Below are 23,496 nucleotides of genomic sequence, written 5' to 3'. Positions count from 1 at the left end.
GATTTGTACTATGTCAGCTCAGGGGTTTGAACTTGCAACCTTCTGGTTACTAGCCCAACGCTCTAACCACTAGGCTACCCTGCCACCTCAAAATAACAACTCAATGTTTATATCCCAGGACAAATTAGCCAGCAACAGCAACCTCACTAAATTGGGCAAATTAGCTAGCAAGTGCAAGCTAGCTAGCTAAATTGCCATAAATGTTTAATGCTTTTCGACCTGTCCCCAAATTAATGTAATTGGTTTAGAGTTTGTTTTGATATTTTAAACTGCTTGTCATGATCGCGTTTGGTACATCGGGTGCTGTAAGTGTCCTGGAGGGCAGAAGGTTTGCCCCCGGTGATGCGTTGTGCAGACCGCACCACCCTCTGGAGAGCCCTGCAGTTGTGGGCAGTGCAGTTGCCGTACCAGGCGGGATACAGCCCGACAGGATGCTCTCAATTGTGCATCTGTAAAAGTTTGTGAGGGTTTTAGTTGACAAGCCAAATTTCTTCAGCCTCCTGAGGTTGCACCTTCTTCACCACACTGTCTGTGTGGTAGGACCATTTCAGTTTGTCAGTGATGTGTACGCCGAGGAACTTTCCACCTTCTCCACTGCTGTCCATCGATGTGTATAGGGGGTGATGAATGTTGACTAGTCTCTCAAAGCACTTCATGACAGAAGTGAGTGCTACGGGGCGATAGTCATTTAGTTCAGTTACCTTTGCATTCCTGGGTACAGGAACAATGGTGGCCATTTTGGAGCATGTGGGGAGAGCAGACTGGGATAGGGAGAGATTGAATATGTCCGTAAACACATCAGCCAGCTGGTGTGCGCATACTCTGAGGGATGCCGTCTGGGCCGAACACTAACACTGACGTCTTGCTTCCAGATAAACTAAACACCTTCTTTGCCCACTTTAAGGATCCTACAGTGCCACCGACGTGGCCCGCTACCAAGGACTGTGGGCACTCCTTCTCCGTGGCCGACATGAGTCCGACATTTAAACGTGGCTAGTTTTCCTTTTGTAGTCCTGATTATCTGTAGACCCTGCCACATACGTCTCGTGTCTGAGCCATTGAATTGCGACTTCACTTTGTCTCTAACCACTAGGCTACCTGGGGCGGCAGGTTAAAAATCCGTTAACCCATTGTTCCTAGGCCATCATAGAAAATAAGAATTTGTTCTTAACTCACTTGCCTGAGGGATAGCACGGGACTGAGGGGTAGCACGGGACTGAGGGGTAGCACGGGACTGAGGGGTAGCTCGGGACTGAGGGGTAGCTCGGGACTGAGAGGAAGCTCAGGCAGGTTGATGGCTCTGGCAGATCCTGGCTGACTGGCGAATCCTGGCTGAATGGCGAATCCTGGCTGAATGGCGAATCCTGGCTGAATGGCGAATCCTGGCTGAATGGCGAATCCTGGCTGAATGGAAGATCCTGGCTGACTGGAAGGTCCTGGCTGACTGGCGGCTCTAGCGACTCCGGCTGCTCCATGCTGGCGGGAGACTCCGGCGGCGCCGGAGAGGAGGGAGGCTCTGGCGGCGCCGGAGAGGAGGGAGGCTCCGGCGGCGCTGGAGAGGAGGGAGGCTCCGGCGGCGCTGGAGAGGAGGGAGGCTCCGGCGGCGCTGGAGAGGGAGGCTCTGGCGGCGCTGGACAGGCAGGAGACTCCGGCGGCGCTGGACAGGCGGAGCGCACTGTAGGCCTGGTGCGTGGTGCTGGCACTGGTGGTACTGGGCCGAGGACACACACAGGAAGCCTGGTGCGGGGAGCTGCAACCGGAGGGCTGGTGCGTGGAGGTGGTACTGGATAGACCGGACCGTGCAGGCGCACTGGAGCTCTTGAGCACCGAGCCTGCCCAACTTTACCTGGTTGAATGCTCCCGGTCGCCCTGCCAGTGCGGCGAGGTGGAATAGCCCGCATTGGGCTATGCAAGCGAACCGGGGACACCGTGCGCAAGGCTGGTGCCATGTAAGCCGGCCCAAGGAGACGCACTGGAGACCAGATGCGTAGAGCCGGCTTCATGACACTTGGCTCGATGCCCACTCTAGCCCGGCCGATACGAGGAGCTGGTAGGTACCGCACCAGGCTATGCACCCGCACTGGCGACACCATGCGCTCCACAGCATAACACGGTGCCTGCCCGGTCTCTCTAGCCCCCCGGTAAGCACAGGACGTTGCCGCAGGTCTCCTACCTGGCGTCGCCATACTCCCTGTGTGCCACCCCCCAAGAAATTTTTGGGGCTGACTCTCGGGCTTCCATCCGCGTCGCCGTGCTAATCTTCGCCGCCTCCCGCGATATTCTCCTGGCTGTGCCCAGGGTCCTTTACCGTCCAAGATTTCCTCCCATGTCCAGAAATCTGGATTTCGCTGCTCCTGCTGCCGCTGCCCGTCACCATGCTGCTTGGTCCTGTTGTGGTGGGTGATTCTGTTACGGTTTTCTTCCGGTGAAAGAGAGGAGGACCAAAATGCAGCATGGTTATCTTTATACATCTTTAATAAAGATGATAACGAACAATTACAAAAACATAACGTGAAAAACCGACACAGCCCTATCTGGTGCAACAAACACAGAGACCGGAACAATCACCCACGAAACACTCAAAGAATAAGGCTGCCTAAATATGGTTCCCAATCAGAGACAACGATAAACACCTGCCTCTGATTGAGAACCACTCTAGGCAACCATGGACTTACCTAGACTACTTCACTAAACCACAATCCCATAACCTACAAAAAAACCCTAGACAAAACACACCACATAAATACCCATGTCACAGGGCGTGACAATATGGCACAAATATAGCACTGTACGGGAAAAACGGGGAGTACTCAGTAGGGTTTGTAGAATCTATATATGGTTTCACTTCATGGGGCTCTGAATAATACAGTGTTGCTGGCCTTTTACTATGCCCATTACATTGGCCACAATGCAAATCACTTTAGTGGTGGTCGGTGCCATTTAAAATGAGGGAGGATGATACTTTTTTTTATGAGCTTGGGCTTATTTCTATTACAGCATATTGGATGACTGTCATTCATTTGCCCAGCTCAATGTAACATCGATAGGTTTAGGCTACTACATTTTCCATGTACCCGTCATGAGGTTGCTACAACCTAATTTTTCATTCAGCCCATGAATGAAGGTTTACAATGTAGGTACACAGGCCGAGCGAATTTTGAGTAATCAAGGTGACAGACAGTGACACATTCAATACCGCGTTGCACACTCTTGCCTGCATCTAGCTGATCTAGGGTGTAATCATTAGTCCAACAGTTGCAAATGAGAGTTCCTATTGGTCTTGGCGGTGCGTGGGTAAAATCACTGGGTAAGTCAAGCCACCCCCCCCCCCCTCCAACATTACAGCCTATGTGTTGTGATAATGTTGTTGTTTGCTCTATAACCTGTTCATTGATGTGCCTTGGGAAAGTGATATACAGTCAGGTCCATAACTATTTGTACACAATTTGCATAATTTTGGCTCTGTACGCCACCACAATGGTTTTGAAAGTCAACAATCAAGATGTGCTTTAAGTGTAGACTTTCATCTTTAATTTAAGGGTTTTGTCAAAATTATTGTATGAACCGTGTAGGAATTACAACCATTTTTATACATAGCCCCCCAATTTTAGGGGCTCAAAAGTAAATTAACAAACTAGGAATCACCAGATGCTGGGTTTCTTCCCTGGTGATTTACTGCGGCTGTCTTCAGTTTAAATCAAATTAATCATTTGTTATTCTTATCTCTTACTTTATTTAGGTATTTTCTTAAAACTGCATTGTTGGTTAAGGGCTTATAAGTAATTTCACTGTAAGGTGTATTCGGCGCATGTGACAAATACAAAGGGCAGCAGTAAATAGTTAGCTGTTCAGGAGTCTTATGGCTTGGGGGTAGAAGCTATTTAGGAGCCGCTTGGACCTAGACTTGGCCCTCCGGTACCGCTTGCAGTGCGGTAGCAGAGAGAACAGTCTATGACTAGGGTGACTGGAGTCTTTGACAATTTTTAAGGCTAGCTTGTTCCTGCTTGTTCTTGGGGTGTTTTGCCTTCAGCTTGAACCGTATAGTGTCCAGGCGTAACAGTATAACTTTAGACCGTCCCCTCGGGCGAACCAGGGACCCTCTGCACACATTAACAACAGTCACCCACGAAGGCCCTTGCAGAGCAAGGGGAACTACTACTTCAAGGTCTCAGAGCAAGTGACGTCACCGATTGAAACTCTATTTAGCGCGCACCACCGCTAACTAAGCTAGCCGTTTCACATCCGTTACACAGGCACCCCATTTCTGCTCTTTGACCACAGTAAATGTCCAACAATACTCTGCATTATTCAGAGCCCCATGAAATTACACCATATATGGATTATACAGACCGTACAGAATACTCCCCAACCCACTTTTACATCAGCACAAAGAATCTTATGTGGCTAATGGAATGGGTGGAGTAAAAGGCCAACAACACTTCGTATTATTCAGAGCCCCATGAAATGGCACCATATATGCATTCTACAGACCCTACTGAGTATTCCCTACAATACTTTTACTGTGCCACCCAGAATAGTTTTTGAACTTTAAGTCAATATGTATTCCATATACAGTGATTCACATTGGGGCATTTATTTGAACTTGGAACATGTTTTAAAACCCACATTTAATGCAAATGTCATTTAAATATGAATCAATGTTTACAGAATAATGTTTCATTTATCATGAATCAATGCAGGTTATTGATACTTTTCTACTATGACGTGCGGGACCTATATTTTGAAAAATGTCGATATTCCGTGACCCGGAAATACTTATTTAAGTGTTGCTGACGAGACGTTGATGAAGTGTCGTATTAACCGAATCACAAAAATAGAACAAGTAGACGGACATTTCAACCAAAATGTCAAAATTACAGTTGTTGCAAGCGTTTCTCTCCGATCGATTAACAACAGTGGCTGTAGAGATATCCGTGGTAGTGGAAAAGGCGTTTGCAGAGTACCATGATGAGATGTCACGTTCAAAGGAGGAGAATCAACGCCTGCAGAGGCTGCTGGATTCGGTTTTTAATCCCGATCTGAAATTACATAAAGCAGGTAGGCAAGTTTATATGTTTACATTACATTTTTAAATGCGTCATTTAACAGACGCTCTTGTCCAGAGCATTCCTTCTTAGTGATTTAGGCACAATGGAGAGTGTTGGAAGTCAGGGTTGCCAGGTCCAGCTAAAAAAAACATTGCCCAATGACCACTTAACTTGCCCCAAAGGCCTGAAAACTAGCCCCCTTTTCCCCCCACAGAGAGTTGCCACATTTATACAATAAACCATTTCCCCATAATGTTATTGAGCCAATTAAGAAGGAATATCGACGTAATTTGGAACTACGTTAGAAGCTAAATTTAGAAGCTAAATTTCATCAAAAATAATGATTATTGCTTACTTGACATGACGTAATAAACTAATTTGAATATATTGCTATATAAAATGTAATTTGCCCTTATTAAACTCGCCAGATAATTTTCCATCAATGGATGTCTGCTATGATTAAGCAATAAGGCACGAGGGGGTATGGTATAAGGCCAATATACCACTGCTAAGACTTATGGCAATGCGGAGTGCCTTGATACAGCAGTTAGCAGTGGTATATTAGCCATATACCATAAACCCCAGGGTGCCTTATTGTTATTATAAACTGGTTACTAACATAAAAGTAATTTTTTGTTATATACCACAAACCCCATGATGCCTTATTGTTATTATAAACTGGTTACCAACATAAAAGTAATTTTTTGTCATACCCAAGGTATATGGGCTGATATACCACGGCTTTCAACCAATCAACATTCAGGCCTTTTGGCATGTGCATAACTATAGATAAATCTGACAGGTGAGTTTGAGTGATGAAAGTTGGACAGGGGTTCTCAATCTCTGAGCAAGAAACACTTGGACAAATGTATTTCTTTTAACAAAAACATTTTGGTGGGCTATTTTCTGGCAATTGTGCCGTTTCTGGCAATTGTGCCATTATGTGCCAAATGTTAAGACTACAAACAGTTATTAATGGACCATTTGCGAGATGGACTTGTCATTTCAATAGGCATAGGCTACAGACTAAAGTCTGGGTTTATGATTGAAATTCAAATTTCCATGGTTTCTTAGCTAGATGCAGGTAGCCTAAAATCAATGAAAGGCCTACATCTAATTTCAGATAGTCTACAGTAGCCTAGGAAAAAGGAAGGCAAGATGGAAACTGAACAATTTAGCAGCTGGATGCATTCAAATTAAGACTCATTTATTCAACGTGAACAGTTTGGCGATTTCGAGGTAAGAAGTGCTTCTGGAGCCCACTAGCCTGCTGAAATAGGATACTGAGGACGGGGTTGTAATTTCAATCACTAAATGAAATATTCATAATATGTATATGAACTGAATATGATTGTCAACAACAGCCAGTGTTTATTTTTTTTTACCTCTAGCCTAATCAGACTGACTGTTACTGTCATTCTAATGCGTTCTAACAACTGATCGGCAATTGCAATAGAGCTTTGATAACTTCCAATTTAATTAACTAAACATTTCCATTAATAATTGCATAATAACACAAGGTTACAACAATACACTGAAGTTATCGGCTATGTATTAAATCTATTTTTTGCCAGCTCCAATTTGTGCAAGTGGCACAAATTGATTTGCAATGATTCCAGTAATTTTTAGAGATGGTGGCGCCGGCAGAGATGGTCGCCTCGCTTCATTCAGGTCCTTACAAAACTATGCAGTTACTAGTTGTTTTTTTTGGGTAATATTTCTTACATTGTTATCCCAGAAAATCTCAAGTGTTATTACATACAGCCGGGAAGAACTATTGGATATAAAAGCGATGTCAACTTACCATAATTACAACCAGGAATATATCTTTCCCGAAGCGGATCCTTTGCTCGGATCTCCACCCTGGCATGTGATCTTATCCCAGAGACCAACCCAAAACAGCGTGTTCGCCGCAGATGGAGCAGCCTACTGGTCAGACTCAGGCGAGCACACCATCCACCGCTTCCTAGCATATTACTCGTCAATGCTCTAGATAACAAGGTGGACAAAGTTAGGGCACGAGTTGCCTTCCAGAGAGACATCAGAGATTGGAACATTCTCTGTTTCACGGAAACATGGCTCACTTGTGATACATTGTCAGTCGGTACAGCCACCCGAGTTCTTCACACATCGCGCCGACAGAAACAAACATCTCTCTAGTAAAAAGAAGGGCGGGGGTGTATGCCTTATGATTAACGACTCATGGTGTAATCACAACAACATACAGGAACTCAAGTAAATTTTTGTTCACTTGACCTAGAATTCCTTACAATCAAATGCCGACCGCATTATTTTCCAAGAGAATTCTCTTCAATTATAGTCACAGCTGTGAATATTTTGTTGTTCCCAGCCTATAACTTAAACAGGAAATGCTCATGCTCAGATCAATACAACACTGGTCTGACCAATCGGATTCCACGCTTCAAGATTGAGCGAGTTTATTAGCAAGTGCATAGGAGATGTCATACCCGCTGTGACTATTAAAACCTTCCCTAACCAGAAACCGTGGATTAATGGCAGCATTCGCCCAAAACTGAAAGTGCTAGCCACCGCATTTAATCATGGCATGGTGACCGGAACCATGACCGAATACAAACCGTGTAGCTATTCCCTCCACAAGGCAATCAAAAAAGCTTCAGTATAGAGACAAAGTAGAGTCGCAATTCAACAGCCCAAACGCGAGATGTATGTGGCAGGGTCTACAGTCAATCACGGATTACAAAAAGAAAACCAGCCCCGTCGGGGACATCGATGTCTTGCTCCCAGACAAATTAAACAACTTCTTTGCTCTCTTTGAGGACAATACAGTGCCACTGACACGGCCTGCTACCAAAGCCTATGGGCTCTCCTTCTCTGCGGCCAACGTGAGTAAAACATTTCAACGTGTTAACCCTCGCAAGGCTGCCGGCTCAGGCGGCATCCCTAGCCGCGTCCTTAGAGCATGCTCAGACCAGCTGGCTGGTGTGTTTACGGACATGTTCAACCAATTCCTATCCCAGTCTGTTGTCCCCACATGCTTCAAGATGGCCACCATTGTTCCTGTTCCCAAGAAAGCTAAGGTAACTGAACTAAATTACTATTGCCCCATTGCACTCACTTCTGTCATCATGAAGTGCTTTGAGGGACTAGTCAAGGATCATATCACCACCACCCTACCTGATACCCTAGACCCACTCTAATTTGCCTACCGTCCCAATAGGTCCACTGACGATGCAATCACACTGCACACTGCCCTATCCCATCTGGACAAGAGGAATACTTATGCAAGAATACTGTTCATTGGCTACAGCTCAGCATTTAACACCGTAGTACCCTCCAAACTTGTCATTAAGCTCGAGACCCTGGGTATCGACCCCGCCCTATGCAACTGGGTCCTGGAGTTTCTGACGGGCCTCCCCATGGAGGTGAAGGTAGGAAACAACATCTCCACCCCGCTGATCCTCAACACTGGGGCCCCACAAGGGTGCGTTCTCAGCCATCTCCTGTACTCCCTGTTCAACTACGACTGCCTGGTAATACACGCTTCCAACTCAATCATCAAGTTTGCAGACGACACTACGGTGGTAGGCCTGATTGCCAACAACGACGTGACGGCCTACAGGGAGGAGGTGAGGGCCCTCGGAGTGTGGTGTCAGGAAAATAACCTCCCACTCAACGTCAACAAAACAAAAGAGATGATCGTGGACTACAGGAAACAGCAGAGGGAGCACCCCCCTATCCACATCGATGGGACAGTAGGTGAAGGTGGAAAGTTTTAAGTTCCTCGGCATACACATCACGCATACACAAACTGAAATGGTTCACCCACACAGACAGCGTGGTGAAGAAGGTGCAACAGCGCCTCTTCAACCTCAGGTAGCTGAAGAAATGTGTCTTGACATCTAAAACACACAAACTTTTACAGATGCACAATCGAAAGCATCCTGTCGGGCTGTATCAACGCCTGGTACGGCAATTGCACCGCTCTTCACTGCAGGGCTCTCTAGAGAGTGGTGTGGTCTGCACAACGCATCGCCGGGGCAAACTACCTGCCCTCCAGGACACATACAGCACCCGATGTCACAGAAAGGCCAAAAAGATCAAGGACAACAACCACCCAAGCCACTGCCTGTTCACCCCACTATCATCCAGAAGGCGAGGTCAGTACAGGTGCATCAAAGCTGGGAACAAGAGACTGAAAAACAGCTTCTATCTCAAGGCCATCAGACTGTTTAACAGCCATCACTAGCACAGAGAGGCTGCTGCCTACATACAGACTCAAATCTCTGGCCACGTAAATTAAGGGAATTAATAAAGGTATCACTAGTCACTTTAAATAATGCCACTTTAATCATGTTTACATATCCTACATTACTCATCTCATATGTACAGTGGGGGAAACAGTATTTAGTCAGCCACCAATTGTGCAAGTTCTCCCACTTAAAAAGATGAGAGGCCTGTAATTTTCATCATAGGTACACTTCAACTATGACAGACAAAATGAGAAGAAAAAATCCAGAAAATCACATTGTAGGATTTTTAATGAATTTATTTGCAAATGATGGTGGAAAATAAGTATTTGGTCAATAACAAAAGTTTATCTCAATACTTTGTTATATACCCTTTGTTGGCAATGACAGAGGTCAAACGTTTTCTGTAAGTCTTCACAAGGTTTTCACACACTGTTGCTGGTATTTTGGCCCATTCCTCCATGCAGATCTCCTCTAGAGCAGTGATGTTTTGGGGCTGTTGCTGGGCAACACAGACTTTCAACTCCCTCCAAAGATTTTCTATGGGGTTGAGATCTGGAGACTGGCTAGGCCACTTCAGGACCTTGAAATTCTTCTTACGAAACCACTCCTTCGTTGCCGGGTGGTGTGTTTGGGATCATTGTCATGCTGAAAGACCCAGCCACGTTTCATCTTCAATGCCCTTGCTGATGGAAGGAGGTTTTCACTCAAAATCTCACGATACATGGCCCCATTCATTCTTTCCTTTACACGGATCAGTCGTCCTGGTCCCTTTGCAGAAAAACAGCCCCAAAGCATGATGTTTCCACCCCCATGCTTCACAGTAGGTATGGTGTTCTTTGGATGCAACTCAGCATTCTTTGTCCTCCAAACACGACAAGTTGAGTTTTCACCAAAAAGTTATTTTTTGGTTTCATCTGACCATATGACATTCTACCAATCTTCTTCTGGATCATCCAAATGCTCTCTTGCCTCTAGTGACACCCCATCCCGTGAACGGGACCGTTGTCAAACTTCAGACGGGCCTGGACATGTACTGGCTTAAGCAGGGGGACACGTCTGGCACTGCAGGATTTGAGTCCCTGGCAGCGTAGTGTGTTACTGATGGTAGGCTTTGTTACTTTGGTCCCAGCTCTCTGCAGGTCATTCACTAGGTCCCCCCGTGTGGTTCTGGGATTTTTGCTCACCGTTCTTGTGATCATTTTGACTCCACGGGGTGAGATCTTGCGTGGAGCCCCAGATCGAGGGAGATTATCAGTGGTCTTGTATGTCTTCCATTTCCTAATAATTTCTCCCACAGTTGATTTCTTCAAACCAAGCTGCTTACCTATTGCAGATTCAGTCTTCCCAGTCTGGTGCAGGTCTACCATTTTGTTTCTGGTGTCCTTTGACAGCTCTTTGGTCTTGGCCATAGTGGAGTTTGGAGTGTGACTGTTTGAGGTTGTGGACAGGTGTCTTTTATACTGGTAGCAAGTTCAAACAGGTGCCATTAATACAGGTAACGAGTGGAGGACAGAGGAGCCTCTTAAAGAAGAAGTTACAGGTCTGTGAGAGCCAGAAATCTTACTTGTTTGTAGGTGACCAAATACTTATTTTCCACCATCATTTGCAAATAAATTCATAAAAAATCCTACAATGTGATTTTCTGGATTTTTTTTCTCAATTTGTCTGTCATAGTTGAAGTGTACCTATGATGCAAATTACTGGCCTCTCTCATCTTTTTAAGTGGGAGAACTTGCACAATTGGTGGCTGATGAAATACGTTTTTGCCCCACTGTATATACTGTATTCTATACCATCTACTGCATCTTGCCTATGCCGCACGCCATTGCTCATCCATATATTTATATTGGTTGAAGTCGGAAATTTACATACACCTTAGCCAAATACATTTAAACTCAGTTTTGCACAATTCCTGACATTTATTCCTAGTTAAAATTCCCTGTTTTAGGGTGGTTAGGATCACCACTTTATTTTAAGAATGTGAAATGTCAGAATAATAGTAAAGATAATGATTTATTTATTTTAGCTTTTATTTATTTCATCACATTCCCATTGGGTCAGAAGTTTACATACACTCAATTAGTATTTGGTAGCATTGCCTTTAAATGTTCTACAGGATTGAGGTCAGGGCTTTGTGATGGCCACTCCAATACCTTGACTTTTTTGTCCTTAAGCCATTTTGCCACAACTTTGGAAGTATGCTTGGGGTCATTGTCCATTTGGAAGACCCATTTGAGACCAAGCTTTAACTTCCTGACTGATGTCTTGAAATGTCCACATAGTTTTCCTGCCTCATGATGCCAAATATTTTGTGAAGGGCACCAGTCCCTACAGCAGCAAAGCACCCCCACAACATGATGCTGCCACCCCCGTGCTTCATGGTTGGGATGGTGTTCTTCGGTTTGCAAGCCTCCCCCTTTTTCCTTCAAACATAACGATGGACATTATGGCCAAACAGTTCTATTTTTGTTTCATCAGGCCAGAGGACATTTCTCCAAAAAGTATGATATTTGTCCCCATGTGCAGTTGCAAACCGTAGTCTGGCTTTTTTTATGGTGGTTTTGGAGCAGTGGCTTTTCAGGTTATGTCGATATAGGACTTGTTTTACTGTGGATATTGATTATTTTCTACCGGTTTCCTCCAGCATCTTCACAAGGTCCTTTGCTTGTTGTCCGTTCATCTCTAGGAACGCGTCTCCTTCCTGAGCGGTATGACGGCTGCGTGGTCCCATGGTGTTTATACTTGCATACTATTGTTTGTACAGATGAACGTGGCACCTTAAGGCGTTTGGAAATTGCTCCCAAGGATGAACCAGTCTTGTGGAGGTCTACAATTTTTTTGATGTCAAGTAAAGAGGCACTATCTTTGAAGGTAAGCCTTGAAATACATCCACAAGTACACCTCCAATTGACTCAAATGATGTCAATTAGCCTATCAGAAGCTTCTAAAGCCATGACATAATTTTCTGGAATTTTCCAAGCTGTTTAAAGGCACAGTCAACTTAGTGTATGTAAACTTCTGACCCACTGTAATTGTGATACAGTGAATTATAAGTGAAATAATCTGTCTGTAAACAATTGTTTGAAAAATTACTTGTCATGCACAAAGTAGATGTCCTAACTGACTATAGTTTGTTAACAATAAGTTTGTGGAGTGGTTGAAAAACAAGTTTTAATGACTCCAACCTAAGTGTATGTAAACTTCCGACTTCAACTGTACATATTCTATTCATCTCTTTACATTTGTGTGTATTTGTGTGTATAAGGTAGTTGTGAATTTGTTAGATTACTTGTTAGATATTACTGCATATAGTCGGAACTAGAAGCACAAGCATTTTGCTACACTCGCATTAACATCTGCTAACCATGTGTATGTAAATTTTACCAATAAAATTTGATTTGATTTCAACATATGTATTGTATCAAATGGTAGCCTACAATGGCATATAAAGTGAAGGGCTACTGGGGGCAAAACTGCGAACATGGCAACCCTGGTGGAAGTTAGCCCAAGAATGTACTCTTAAGGAGTGTAAGGGACTGAGGTAAAATTGGTTTTATATTGGATATTCGGTTCTCTCATCAATAGCTATTGAACCAAGTATGCCATGACTATATTCTGAAACAGAGTTGATGGAGAACAATCCACACCATAATACAATTTGGGATTTCAATCTTCAATAGCTCTTACACAACGCGTGTGTAGGCTGTCTTATGGACATCACGTCACGCATTGATACTGACTCAAACTTGTTTGATGTTAGTCTGGAGTGTAATTTTGCTATCCATTTAGAATTAACTGATGTTTTTATTTATTATTTTCATTTAAATTGTATAAGCTATTGAAAATTAGAAGCACTTTTTTAAAGGGGGCAACAACACACTTTTGGGTGGAGGGGGGGGGGGGTTGTTGTCCATCCTCCCTTGATTCAGAGTATATCATTGTCATGGCACGCTTTGTGGACGAGCTATTGAAGATTTAAAGCCGGCAAAGTTTTTACATTTGAATCGATCTTACACAATGCGGGTGGGTGCAGGCTGTGTTACAGACGTGATGTCACGCATTGATACTGTCCCAAATATATTTGATTGTCTTGATTGTGTTTTAGATATCCATTTGGAATTAATTGACGTCTTTTTTATTTATTACTATCATTTAAATGATTTAAACTATTGAAGATTGAAACCCGAAAACAAGCCATACATTTTTGTCCATCCTCCTCCGATTCAGAGTGTATATAAACTTCTGACTTCAACTGTGTATCTTTTAAAAAAAAAAATTATATAATCTTTAACTCTGCATTGTTGGAAATGGATCCGTAAGCATTGCTAGTCTACACCTGTTGTCTACGAAGCATGTGATAAATACAATTTGATTTGAAAAATGTGATTTGATGGCATGGTTGCATGGACTCGTGGTCAAAAGACTGTGTGGCTGCCATTCCTGTCACTTCCAATTGGCCTTGGAGCCTATGGGCCTTTTAACTGTTTAACTGTGCATTTAAACATAAAACAGAAATTCATTATTGATTTGAACCATAAAATGATTGAATTAACTATTTGGCTCCTACATCATCAGTCATATCTATGCTATGTGAGCGATGCTAACATTAGCTAATAAATCATGTTAAGAGTCAAGTCACAGAGGTAGATTATTTATTGAAATGTGTAGATTTGTCTTGAAAGTTAATTCCTGTCTTTCCTTCCAGACCCCCTGCAGCTCACTCTCACTGTCTCTGAAGACGAGGTTCCCTCTGACCAGCAGCACTCTGAGCAGGTTTGGAGTGATCAAGAGGACACAGAGTTCTTCATTCCCTGTGTGGAAAGTGACAGTGATCAGGGCTCACACCAAACTGGGAAAAACAGCAAGAGGGACTCCCTATCCACAATTGCAGCTGAACAGATCCAAACAAAACCTGATGAAGAGGATGACGGAATATCAGAATCAACCAGTTATGCTCCCCTCACACAGTTAAAGCCTCTAAAAATCAAGAGGACACAGTTAAAGAAAGGACAAAGCTCTTACATCTGCGCTGAGGTCAAGACAACCAGTGAGCTGATTGAGCCACTGAGGGATCACACAAGGAAGAGGTCCTACAGTTGTACTGAATGCACAGCAACCTATGACAGACCATGTCATTTGAAAACGCACAAGAGAACTCACACAGGTGAGAAACCATTTGAGTGCAAAGACTGTGGTAAATGCTTTAACCGCAAGTATTGCCTGCACGTGCATATGTTAACACACACACGGGAGAAACCTTACTGCTGCCATTATTGTGGTAAATGCTTCGCTCTAAACACAAGACTAATAGATCATCTGAGGATACACACAGGGGAGAAACCATACAAGTGCCCTTTCTGTGCCAGATGCTTTACATTTCTATCTCACTTAAGTCGTCACAAGAAGCTCCATACAGGAGAGAGGCCATTTCAATGCAATGTATGTGGGAAATGCTACACACGGAAAGAGCACCTGACAGACCATATGAGATCCCACACTGGAACAAAACCATACAGCTGTAAGCAATGCGGCAAATGCTACAAACTGCAGGGAAACCTGAGATCGCATATAGCGAGTCACACAGGGGGGAAATCATGCAAGTGCCCTGTGTGTGGACTAGGTGTTATAAATCTTAATCGCCACATGCAAGTTCATGCAGGTGAGAAACCGCATCAATGCCAAGATTGTGGGAAGTGCTTTAACCGAAAGGAAAAACTGACAGAGCACTTAAGGACTCACACAGGAGAGAAACCGTATCGATGTCATGAATGTGGTGAATGCTTTAGGCTTAATGTAACCCTGAAGAAACACATGATGACGCACTCTGCTGCGGCAAGTACTTCTCCATGAAAGAAGATTTGAGAACTCAAGAGGACACACACAGGGACAAATCTGTTCACTGCTCAGTGCATTGCATGTTTCAGCAATATTGTTTAGATTTGAATTTGAACAATGTTTCAGTCAGAAGGGTACAAAAGCTGAAAAACATACGCATATCCAGTCAGAAGGGTACCTTGAACTGTGACATGCGGTTTTAAACGGGACAGAAACTGTATAGGTGCAATGATTCTGGTCAATGCCCTAATAAAAAGGCATGCTTGAAAAAAAACTAAATAAAAACATTTGCTGTGTATTTTTTATGCATTTGAAGAACACAACACCACAGTATGTGCAAAAAGATCAATCTTGAAAGAGGTTTGTGTGGTGCAAATGAACAGTATACGTCGAAAATAAAGAGTAGACCTCGTAGCTATTATGATTTTAAATGATTTATACTGACAAAAAAAATAAACGCAACATGTTTCATGAGCTGGAAAAAAGATCCCTGAATTTTTCCATACACACACCAAGCTTATTTCTCTCAAATGCTGTGCACACATTTATTTACATCCCTGTTAGTGAGCATTTCTCCTTTGCCTAGGTAGTCCCTCCACTTGATAGTTGTGGCATATCAAGAAGCTGACTAAACAGGATGGTCATTACACGTGTGCAGCTTGTGCTGGGGACAAAAGGCCACACTAAAATGTGCAGTTTTGTCACACAACACAATGCCGCAGATGTCTCAAGTTTTGAGGGAGCGTACAATTGGCATTCTGACTGCAGGAATGTCCACCAGAGTTGTTGCCAGAGTATTGAATGTTTATTTTTCTCCTATAAGCTGCCTCCAACGTCATTTTTGAGAGTTTAGCAGGAAGTCCAACCGGCCTCATAACCACAGACCACGTGTAACTATGCCAGCCCAGGACCTCCACATCCGGCTTCTTCCCCTGCGGGATCTTCTGAGAAAAGCCACCCAGACAGCTGTTGAAACAGAAGTATTTCAGTCTGTAATAAAGCCCTTTTGTGGGGGAAAACTAATTCTGATTGGCTGGGGCTGGGGCTGGAATCCAAATGGGTGGGCCTATGCTCCTGCCCAACCATGGTTGCCCATTCATATGAAATCCATAGATTAGGGCCTAATGAATTCTTTATATGAACTGTAAAATTGTTGCATGTTGCGTTTATATTTTTGTAAAATATATTATTTCATAATTTCTTGTTAACAATATTAATCTTAGATCTTCACCACCAGTTATACTGTAAATGCTTATGCAAACACAGTTGCCTTCCATAGGTTTTCCCCCATTTGGAGACCAGACCTTTTTTCTTTTTTTAATATGCGTTTTGAGTTGCAGTGACCTTTTTATTTAATATATTTTGTGTGCCTCATTCTAATTTTGTATGATTTCTTTGGCAGTGACCTTTTATTTAATATATTTTCTATTCCTTAATTTTCGTACAAAAGCTGAAGAAAATACACACATCACATGCTGTTTTTTTTGCAGGTGCTGGAGTTATAGGGGAACTTCCTCATGCGCCCAGATGATTTTATTGTTACAACGGATGGATTCCTGATGAGACCTAAGGGTCAAAATGTTATAACTTCAAAATCATCTGGGAGCATGAACAGCAGTGTGCGCCATTTTGCTTTTATTTTTCACCTCATTCTAATTTTACACGATCTATGGCTTGCTGTGTTTCTCCCTTGTGTTTTCTAATTGATTCATTGCAGACTCCTCCCCCTTGGCTGTGCTCCTTGGAGATGGGAGTTGGCCCAGGCATGCCACAACTGGGCCTGATTTGATTTAAAGAGCTCCCACAAAAAGGAGCTTTCAGCCCCAGTCTAGGCCTGCTGCTGGAGGGAGAAGACACCCAGTCAGCATAGATACCAGGAGCCAGAGGGGGACCAGAGTCGTCAACGCTCTCTACCACACAGATAAATGGCAATCGATCCCTCTAAGCATGTGAGGGTGAGGTCAAATACTTCTAATCAGAATGGATCCCTCCCTCATCCATCTTTTTCTCTCCCTCTGGCTACCACTGCGGTTCCGTGGGCTGGGAGCCCACAATGGATGACGGCGCATGACTACCGACAACGAACAAGCGTTGGAATGGTGGTGGCCATCTTGAGGACCTCCAGCAGCATGGATTGTATCTCTGTATTTTCAGGTTCCATTGAGTATAATTTTTGATTTTATAAGACCTTTTTCATGCCACTTGAAATGAAATTTCATACCAATTTTGAGGTCTGCGTGCCCCACAAACCTGCTGATATTCCAATGAGTAGGCTAATCACCTAATATAGAAAGAACAAACATCATGCTGGACTCCACCTTAAGCTTAAATCTGGTGCTGGATCCTCGTGTGTGTGTGTGTGTGTGTGTGTGTGTGTGTGTGTGTGTGTGTGTGTGTGTGTGTGTGTGTGTGTGTGTGTGTGTGTGTGTATAATACAAAGATCAGAAATAGGTAAATAAACTTACATTAGTATTGCCGCACAAATGTTCGGTGAAACGAGCCCATGAAACATTTGCATAATTGGGCACAACTGACAATCCTCCTATTCTAAGCAGATCCTTGAACCTGAAGAAACGTTTGAAGACCATTATCTTCAGGTTCAAGGAACTGCTATGGGATTGTCAGTTGTGCCCAATTATTGTGCCCAACGATTCTAAACAAGAGGGTATAAAGAGTCATTATTGGACAATTGCCTTTAGAGAGTAAGACAAGCGGAATGCATTATTGCAACCACATCAAAGGAATCCCTCTCCTCTCTCAGCAACTTTGGTGTTGTCAGGGCTGTTGAAGGAAGAGGACCAAGGTGCAGCATGGTGAGCGTATATTTTCTTTTTATTATAAAAATGATGCCGAACAAAACAATAAACACTACAAAAACAAACCGTGAAGCTAAAGGCTAAGTGCCCTAAACAAAGTCAACTTCCCACAAAGACAGGTGGGAAAAAGGGCTACCTAAGTATGGTTCTCAATCAGAGACAACGCTAGACCGCTGTCCCTGATTGAGAACCCTACCCGGCCAAAACATAGAAATACAAATAATAGAATATAGAATACCCACCCCAACTCACACCCTGACCAAACCAAAATAGAGACAAAAACAGGATCTCTAAGCTCAGGGCGTGACAGGTGTCCACCAACAGTTCTATTTCAAGGTTGATCAAGGAGGTGGTTAATTGACATTGGCACATATCACACAGTAACCCCAGCTTTGGTAAAGCGTCTGTATCCCCTCTGAGGTTTTGCTATAAGAGACCCTCAAATTTAAGGGATTGTTTAGTTAACTCATATTGGCCTAAGGATAAAAGCATCACATTTTATGTGTATCGTTCCTGATCGCAGTTTCCCTTGTCACGACTGTGTCCACTGTTATGCCGTGATCAGAGGGAACCTTCTTATCCATCCCCAACCGGGTGAGAGGATAAAGGTTTGAGGTAGAATAACATGTAACACAAAATATGTTGTATATCTCCTTAAGTGTTCCTGTCACTTTTATTATGTGGATAAGACCAAATGTGGAGTTACGACAAGGATATGTGAGCATAAGAGCTCCTTTCACAACCATGAGGAAAAATCACCTGTTGCGAGGCATTTCAAGAGCCATAATCATGAACTAAGTGCCTTACTTTATATGGGTATTGAATTGGTGAAGGCGCCATATAGGGGAGGATATGGGGATGAATGACTTCTCCAAAGAGATACGGTACATTCGGAAAGTATTCAGACCCCTTGACTTTTTCCACATTTTGTTACATTACAGCCTTATTCTAAAATGTATAAAATAGTAGTTTCCCCCTCATCAATCTATACACAATACCCCATAATGACAAAGCAAACACAGGTTTTTATACATTTTTCACAAACTTTACTCTGTGCCTTGTCGAAGCACCTTTGGCAGCGATTACAGCCTCAAGTCTTCTTGGGTATGACGCTACAAGCTTGGCACACCTGTATTTGGGGAGTTTCTCCCATTCCTATCTGCATATCCTCTCAAGCTCTGTCAGGATGGATGGGGAGCATTGCTGCACTTGTAACAGATGTTAATCGTACTCTCCTTGCGTTGTGTTTTGTCCAAATAAATCATCCCAGCCAGTGGTCCTAGTTGAGCATTATTTATTTCTGTTGTTAAATAGGAAACAGCACGTTAGTTGTGCAGGGCTTAACGATGTTGATGGCTGTCGATGGTAAAAACTGTAGCATGAAAACAACTGTTAGCAGTGGGTATATGTGACCATTACATCGGTGTATGCTAGCTAACACACTTATTTACAGCAATCATATGCCAAAGCACATCCCAGAAAGACCCTCAATCCCTAACATGTACCATATACCCACACATGTATAAATCAGTAATGTACAGCAAACTTGTACACATTGTAAAATAGAAAACAGTATTCAGAAAGTGATCTACCCCTTGCATCACATTTTCATACTAGGGAGATCTAACATTCGCGATCTCCCCCTATCTGCATGCGGGGCCACTCACAACACGCCTTGTCATCAGAGTTGAACCAACCAATAAGAATGCTTGAACATTGAATACACCTTTCTTTAGAGGCAAGTGGAAACATAACCAACCCTGTTACAAACAGCTCTTTTCAAGTCTCTCCAGAGATGTTTGATCGGGTTCAAGTTCAGGCTCTGGCTGGGCCAGCTCTAGGATGAGTCTTGGAGGTTCCGAACTTCTTCCATTTAAGAATGATGGAGGCCACTATGTTCTTGGGGACCTTCAATGCTGCAGACATTTTTTGGTACCCTTTCCCAAATCTGTGCCTCGACACAATCCTGTCTCAGAGCTCTACGGTTTTTGCTCTGAAATGCACTGTCAGCTGTGGAACTTTATCTAGACAAGTGTGTGCCTTTCCAAATCATGTCCAATCAATTGAATTTACCACAGGTGGACTTCAATGAAGTTGTAGAAACATTTCAAAGATGATCAATGCAAACAGGATGGACCTGAGCTAAATTTCGAGTCTCATAGCAAAGGGTCTGAATACTTATGTAAATAAGGTATTTCATTTTTCTTAGTCATTATGGGGTATTGTGTGTAGATTGCTGAGGATTTGTTTTTATTTAATCCAATTTAGAATAAGGCTGTTAAGTAACCTTATTTTGAAAAAGTCAAGGGGTCTGAATACTTTCCGAAGGATAGACTGCTTGGGCACTCTTGCCCCAGCAGGCCTTACAGATGAAATGTCTTGTTTTTTTGTAGTAGATTTTTTGTAGTAGGTTATAAGTAGGCCAAACATTTAGGTAATGACATAATCATGTATTTGTATTGTGTGTATATCTTTTTAATTGATTTTCATGTTTCCCCCCCACTCCCTCTCCTGGGATCTCTTGATTTGGGCGAATACTGGTATTCTTGTTGTGACATTGATTGCCATTGCCTTGCACACTGAAGAAGGGCTCATATCCGAACGTTCATGCAGCAATAAACATTTAAATGTAGGTTTATTTACCTGAGTGCTGTCCTATTTATGTTCTTTTGACTAATATCATAGACTAATATTTGGTGCTAATTCACCAGTTGGAGAAGTGGAAACTCAAAACACATTAGCTAGATCCCTACCTCCTAAATATAATTTTCACTTGCAGTAGCAATGTTTGAATCTAACAGTAAAGTAATGACTAATGTCCTGAAATAACGTTGCTGCCATAGCCTAATACCCAATGAGGCCGTTGTAATCAGGCGGCCGACGCACTTGAAATGGCCAATGCTCAAATCCATATCAATATCTCGGTTGTAAAATAGACAGCTGAGAAGAAAAAAAAAATTACACCTGCACAAAGGTGAGAACATACTCTCTTCAGCTGTGACAAGTATTACAAAGGATATATGTGTTTTTCTTAAAGCTAGGATCAGAACACGTTTGTTTTCTACAGGAGCGCAGTGGGAAAGGGTGCAAAAAGTGGCTCGCTCATTATCACTGCAGCAGGCCCAAGTGAAACAGGAAATGGGCAGGGCAGACACTTCCATTAGAGGAATTATGAATCTTTTGCTTTACTGTTTGACCAAATAATTGAATAGCTAAATAGTTGACTAGCTAGCTAAACGAGTGCGCTAAATAGCCAAGCTACAAGCAATGTTTCGAATTGGCTATCTATTTTGTAGCCTACCTTACTGTCTGCTCGCTCATCTGTCATCATCTGACTTGCAGTGACACATGCACACACGGAGTCGTAAGCGACATGTGGAGCGCTCTAGCATCTTGAAAATGCGCCTCGGTAGGAGTAGGCTGTCATTTGATGTAAAGACATTTTGTACAGATTTTTGCCTTGGTGGCAACCATTAAGCAGCTGCGGAAACACTGTCGCATTTTTTAAGACTTAGGACCTGCGGACACCTTGTGAACTGAGTGTATGGTTGGTGTAATGTGTGTGTGTGTATGAACCCAAGATGATTGTGAAATAAAACTTTAAAAAACGTTAACCATTATAACTTTATCTGTGAGGTGACCTGGGATCTCAGGACCTTGCTTTTTTTTTAAACGGGTGTTTTCGGGAAATAAAAACTGTTTACAAAATAAAATTGTGTTTTAAGTGTTGACATGCATTTACTAGCCTACATCTCTGGAGAGCACAAAATAATCCATTGTTTGAAATGTGTCATTCAAAAGATGGAGGTGTATTCTAACACATGTACAGTAAGAGAACATGCCCCCTAGTTACAGTATATATAACTGAACATGTGGAAAACTCACATTGTGACAACTACTAGTTGAGGATTTGGGAGGAGACGGAATTTTTGGTGTCAACCAAAAAATGTAAACACGAAAACCCATTGCTTTTTCTCAGCTATATGGCACAAAGCAGGTCAATACATTTCTAGCTCCCTTAGGGCTCTATTCAGTCAGTATCGCTGAAGACTTACAGATTGCGTGATAGAAATGTAAAGGTAATTTCTGATTGAGCCGCCATGCAGTCTCTGCTAACATGGGGATATTGACTTTAAATTTCAATCACACTAACACTGCACTTCCGCGATACGGACTGAATAGAGCCATGAGTTCCTATGATATATCACTCAGGGCATCTGACAACAGTCTTTATCAACAGTCATTATTTTTTTGTTATGATTTACTGTCTGTCGATTTGGGAGTAAAGGGGGAGTTTCTCCACCTTTGGGGACCACTTTTCTATCTGCACTCAAAGGATATTTGTTGCAGGGCTCATTATTAATTGCTCGGTTCCTTTTCGTCTCTCAGCAGAGCCACATAAGTCATCGATTTGTTCACCTTTGTGTCTGTATAGCCTCTCCCGAGGAGTGTACATTGCACTGTTTAGGCTTACATCTGTCTGCCAATCAGTCTGGCACTTGAATTTAACAAGCATATTGCTGTCCATCTGTAATTATTGGTACAGCAGTGGTGATTTTAGCATGTAAATCTTGGTGGGGCAAACTCTACATATATTTTTTTAGATGCATGCCAGCAAAGCCACTAAACAGTACATAAATTGTAGTGGCGATCTTAGCATGTAAATCTTGGGGGACAAACTCCCAATTTTTGTTTAGATGTATGCCAGTAAAGCCACAACACTAAACAATAGATTAAATGCACTATAATGGTGAGAAACGCTTCCCACAAACTGTTAGGGCCTACATAAAGCTGTCCCAACAGCAGAGCTTTCTTTTCAGCACCATGGAGTGAATCCTTATCACTGCTACACCTGGCCATCAGTGGAGCCTTGTCTGGCACTGAAAGAGTTAATTCAGCCTCATTTACTGCCTTTTTAAAAAGCTTAGCTGAAATGACTGACTTGCTTAAATAAATGTGGTTTCTACTGACAATTGAGATGTACAAACTATGGCATAAGGGAACAATGAGCGGATAAGAGGCGATCCGTAGTTTCACTAAAGACATTCATGAGCGAGCTAGGACGACGTAGTCAACTTAACTATTTGTTTAGCACTTTTGAAATGTACAGCGACAAAATTCCGAACATTGGCCGTTCTTACAGTATTTTCCCTGTGCACCAAGTCAGAACCGTAGGATAAATAAAGAGGGCATATAAGCAGGCAATGAAAGCTCTTACAATATTTGATGACGATTCTCTAAAACAGGCTATAGGCTGCATGTACACCACCAAGTCAGAACATTAGGCTAAGTTATGAGGGGGAAAGGGACCACAATTAGGGTGAGGCACATGGGCTACTAACAGCTTACTACACACACTAAGTATTACTTTCTTAGCTACAGTATACATATCTCCTTGTCATATTACATTATTTATGCAGCGGCATACAATACATTTCTGGAGTCACCTTGTTGTGCTGTGCTCACTTGAACAGAAAGATGGTGCGGCGGTCCTTCTTGTGGGCAAATTCCGAGTTGGATGACCATTCAAAACCTATTTTCCCAGTCGGAGCTCGTGGCTTTCTG

The 23,496-nt window shown here is 42.9% G+C and overlaps 1 protein-coding gene across 1 annotated transcript; it reads left to right on the top strand.

Moving 5' to 3' along the window:
- Nucleotides 1-4,785: 4,785 nt before the first annotated feature.
- LOC112248980 (zinc finger protein 501) lies at nucleotides 4,786-15,766 on the top strand. The gene is made up of 2 exons (XM_024418475.2): nucleotides 4,786-5,058; nucleotides 13,986-15,766. The coding sequence occupies exons 1-2, from the start codon at nucleotides 4,866-4,868 to the stop codon at nucleotides 15,128-15,130; spliced, it is 1,338 nt and encodes a 445-aa protein (XP_024274243.2). The 5' UTR covers nucleotides 4,786-4,865; the 3' UTR covers nucleotides 15,131-15,766.
- Nucleotides 15,767-23,496: the final 7,730 nt, after the last annotated feature.

This window comes from Oncorhynchus tshawytscha, linkage group LG04, assembly GCF_018296145.1.
Source record: "Oncorhynchus tshawytscha isolate Ot180627B linkage group LG04, Otsh_v2.0, whole genome shotgun sequence".
Classification (NCBI taxonomy): Eukaryota; Metazoa; Chordata; class Actinopteri; order Salmoniformes; family Salmonidae; genus Oncorhynchus; species Oncorhynchus tshawytscha.
This window is presented reverse-complemented; position numbering and strand designations above follow the sequence as displayed.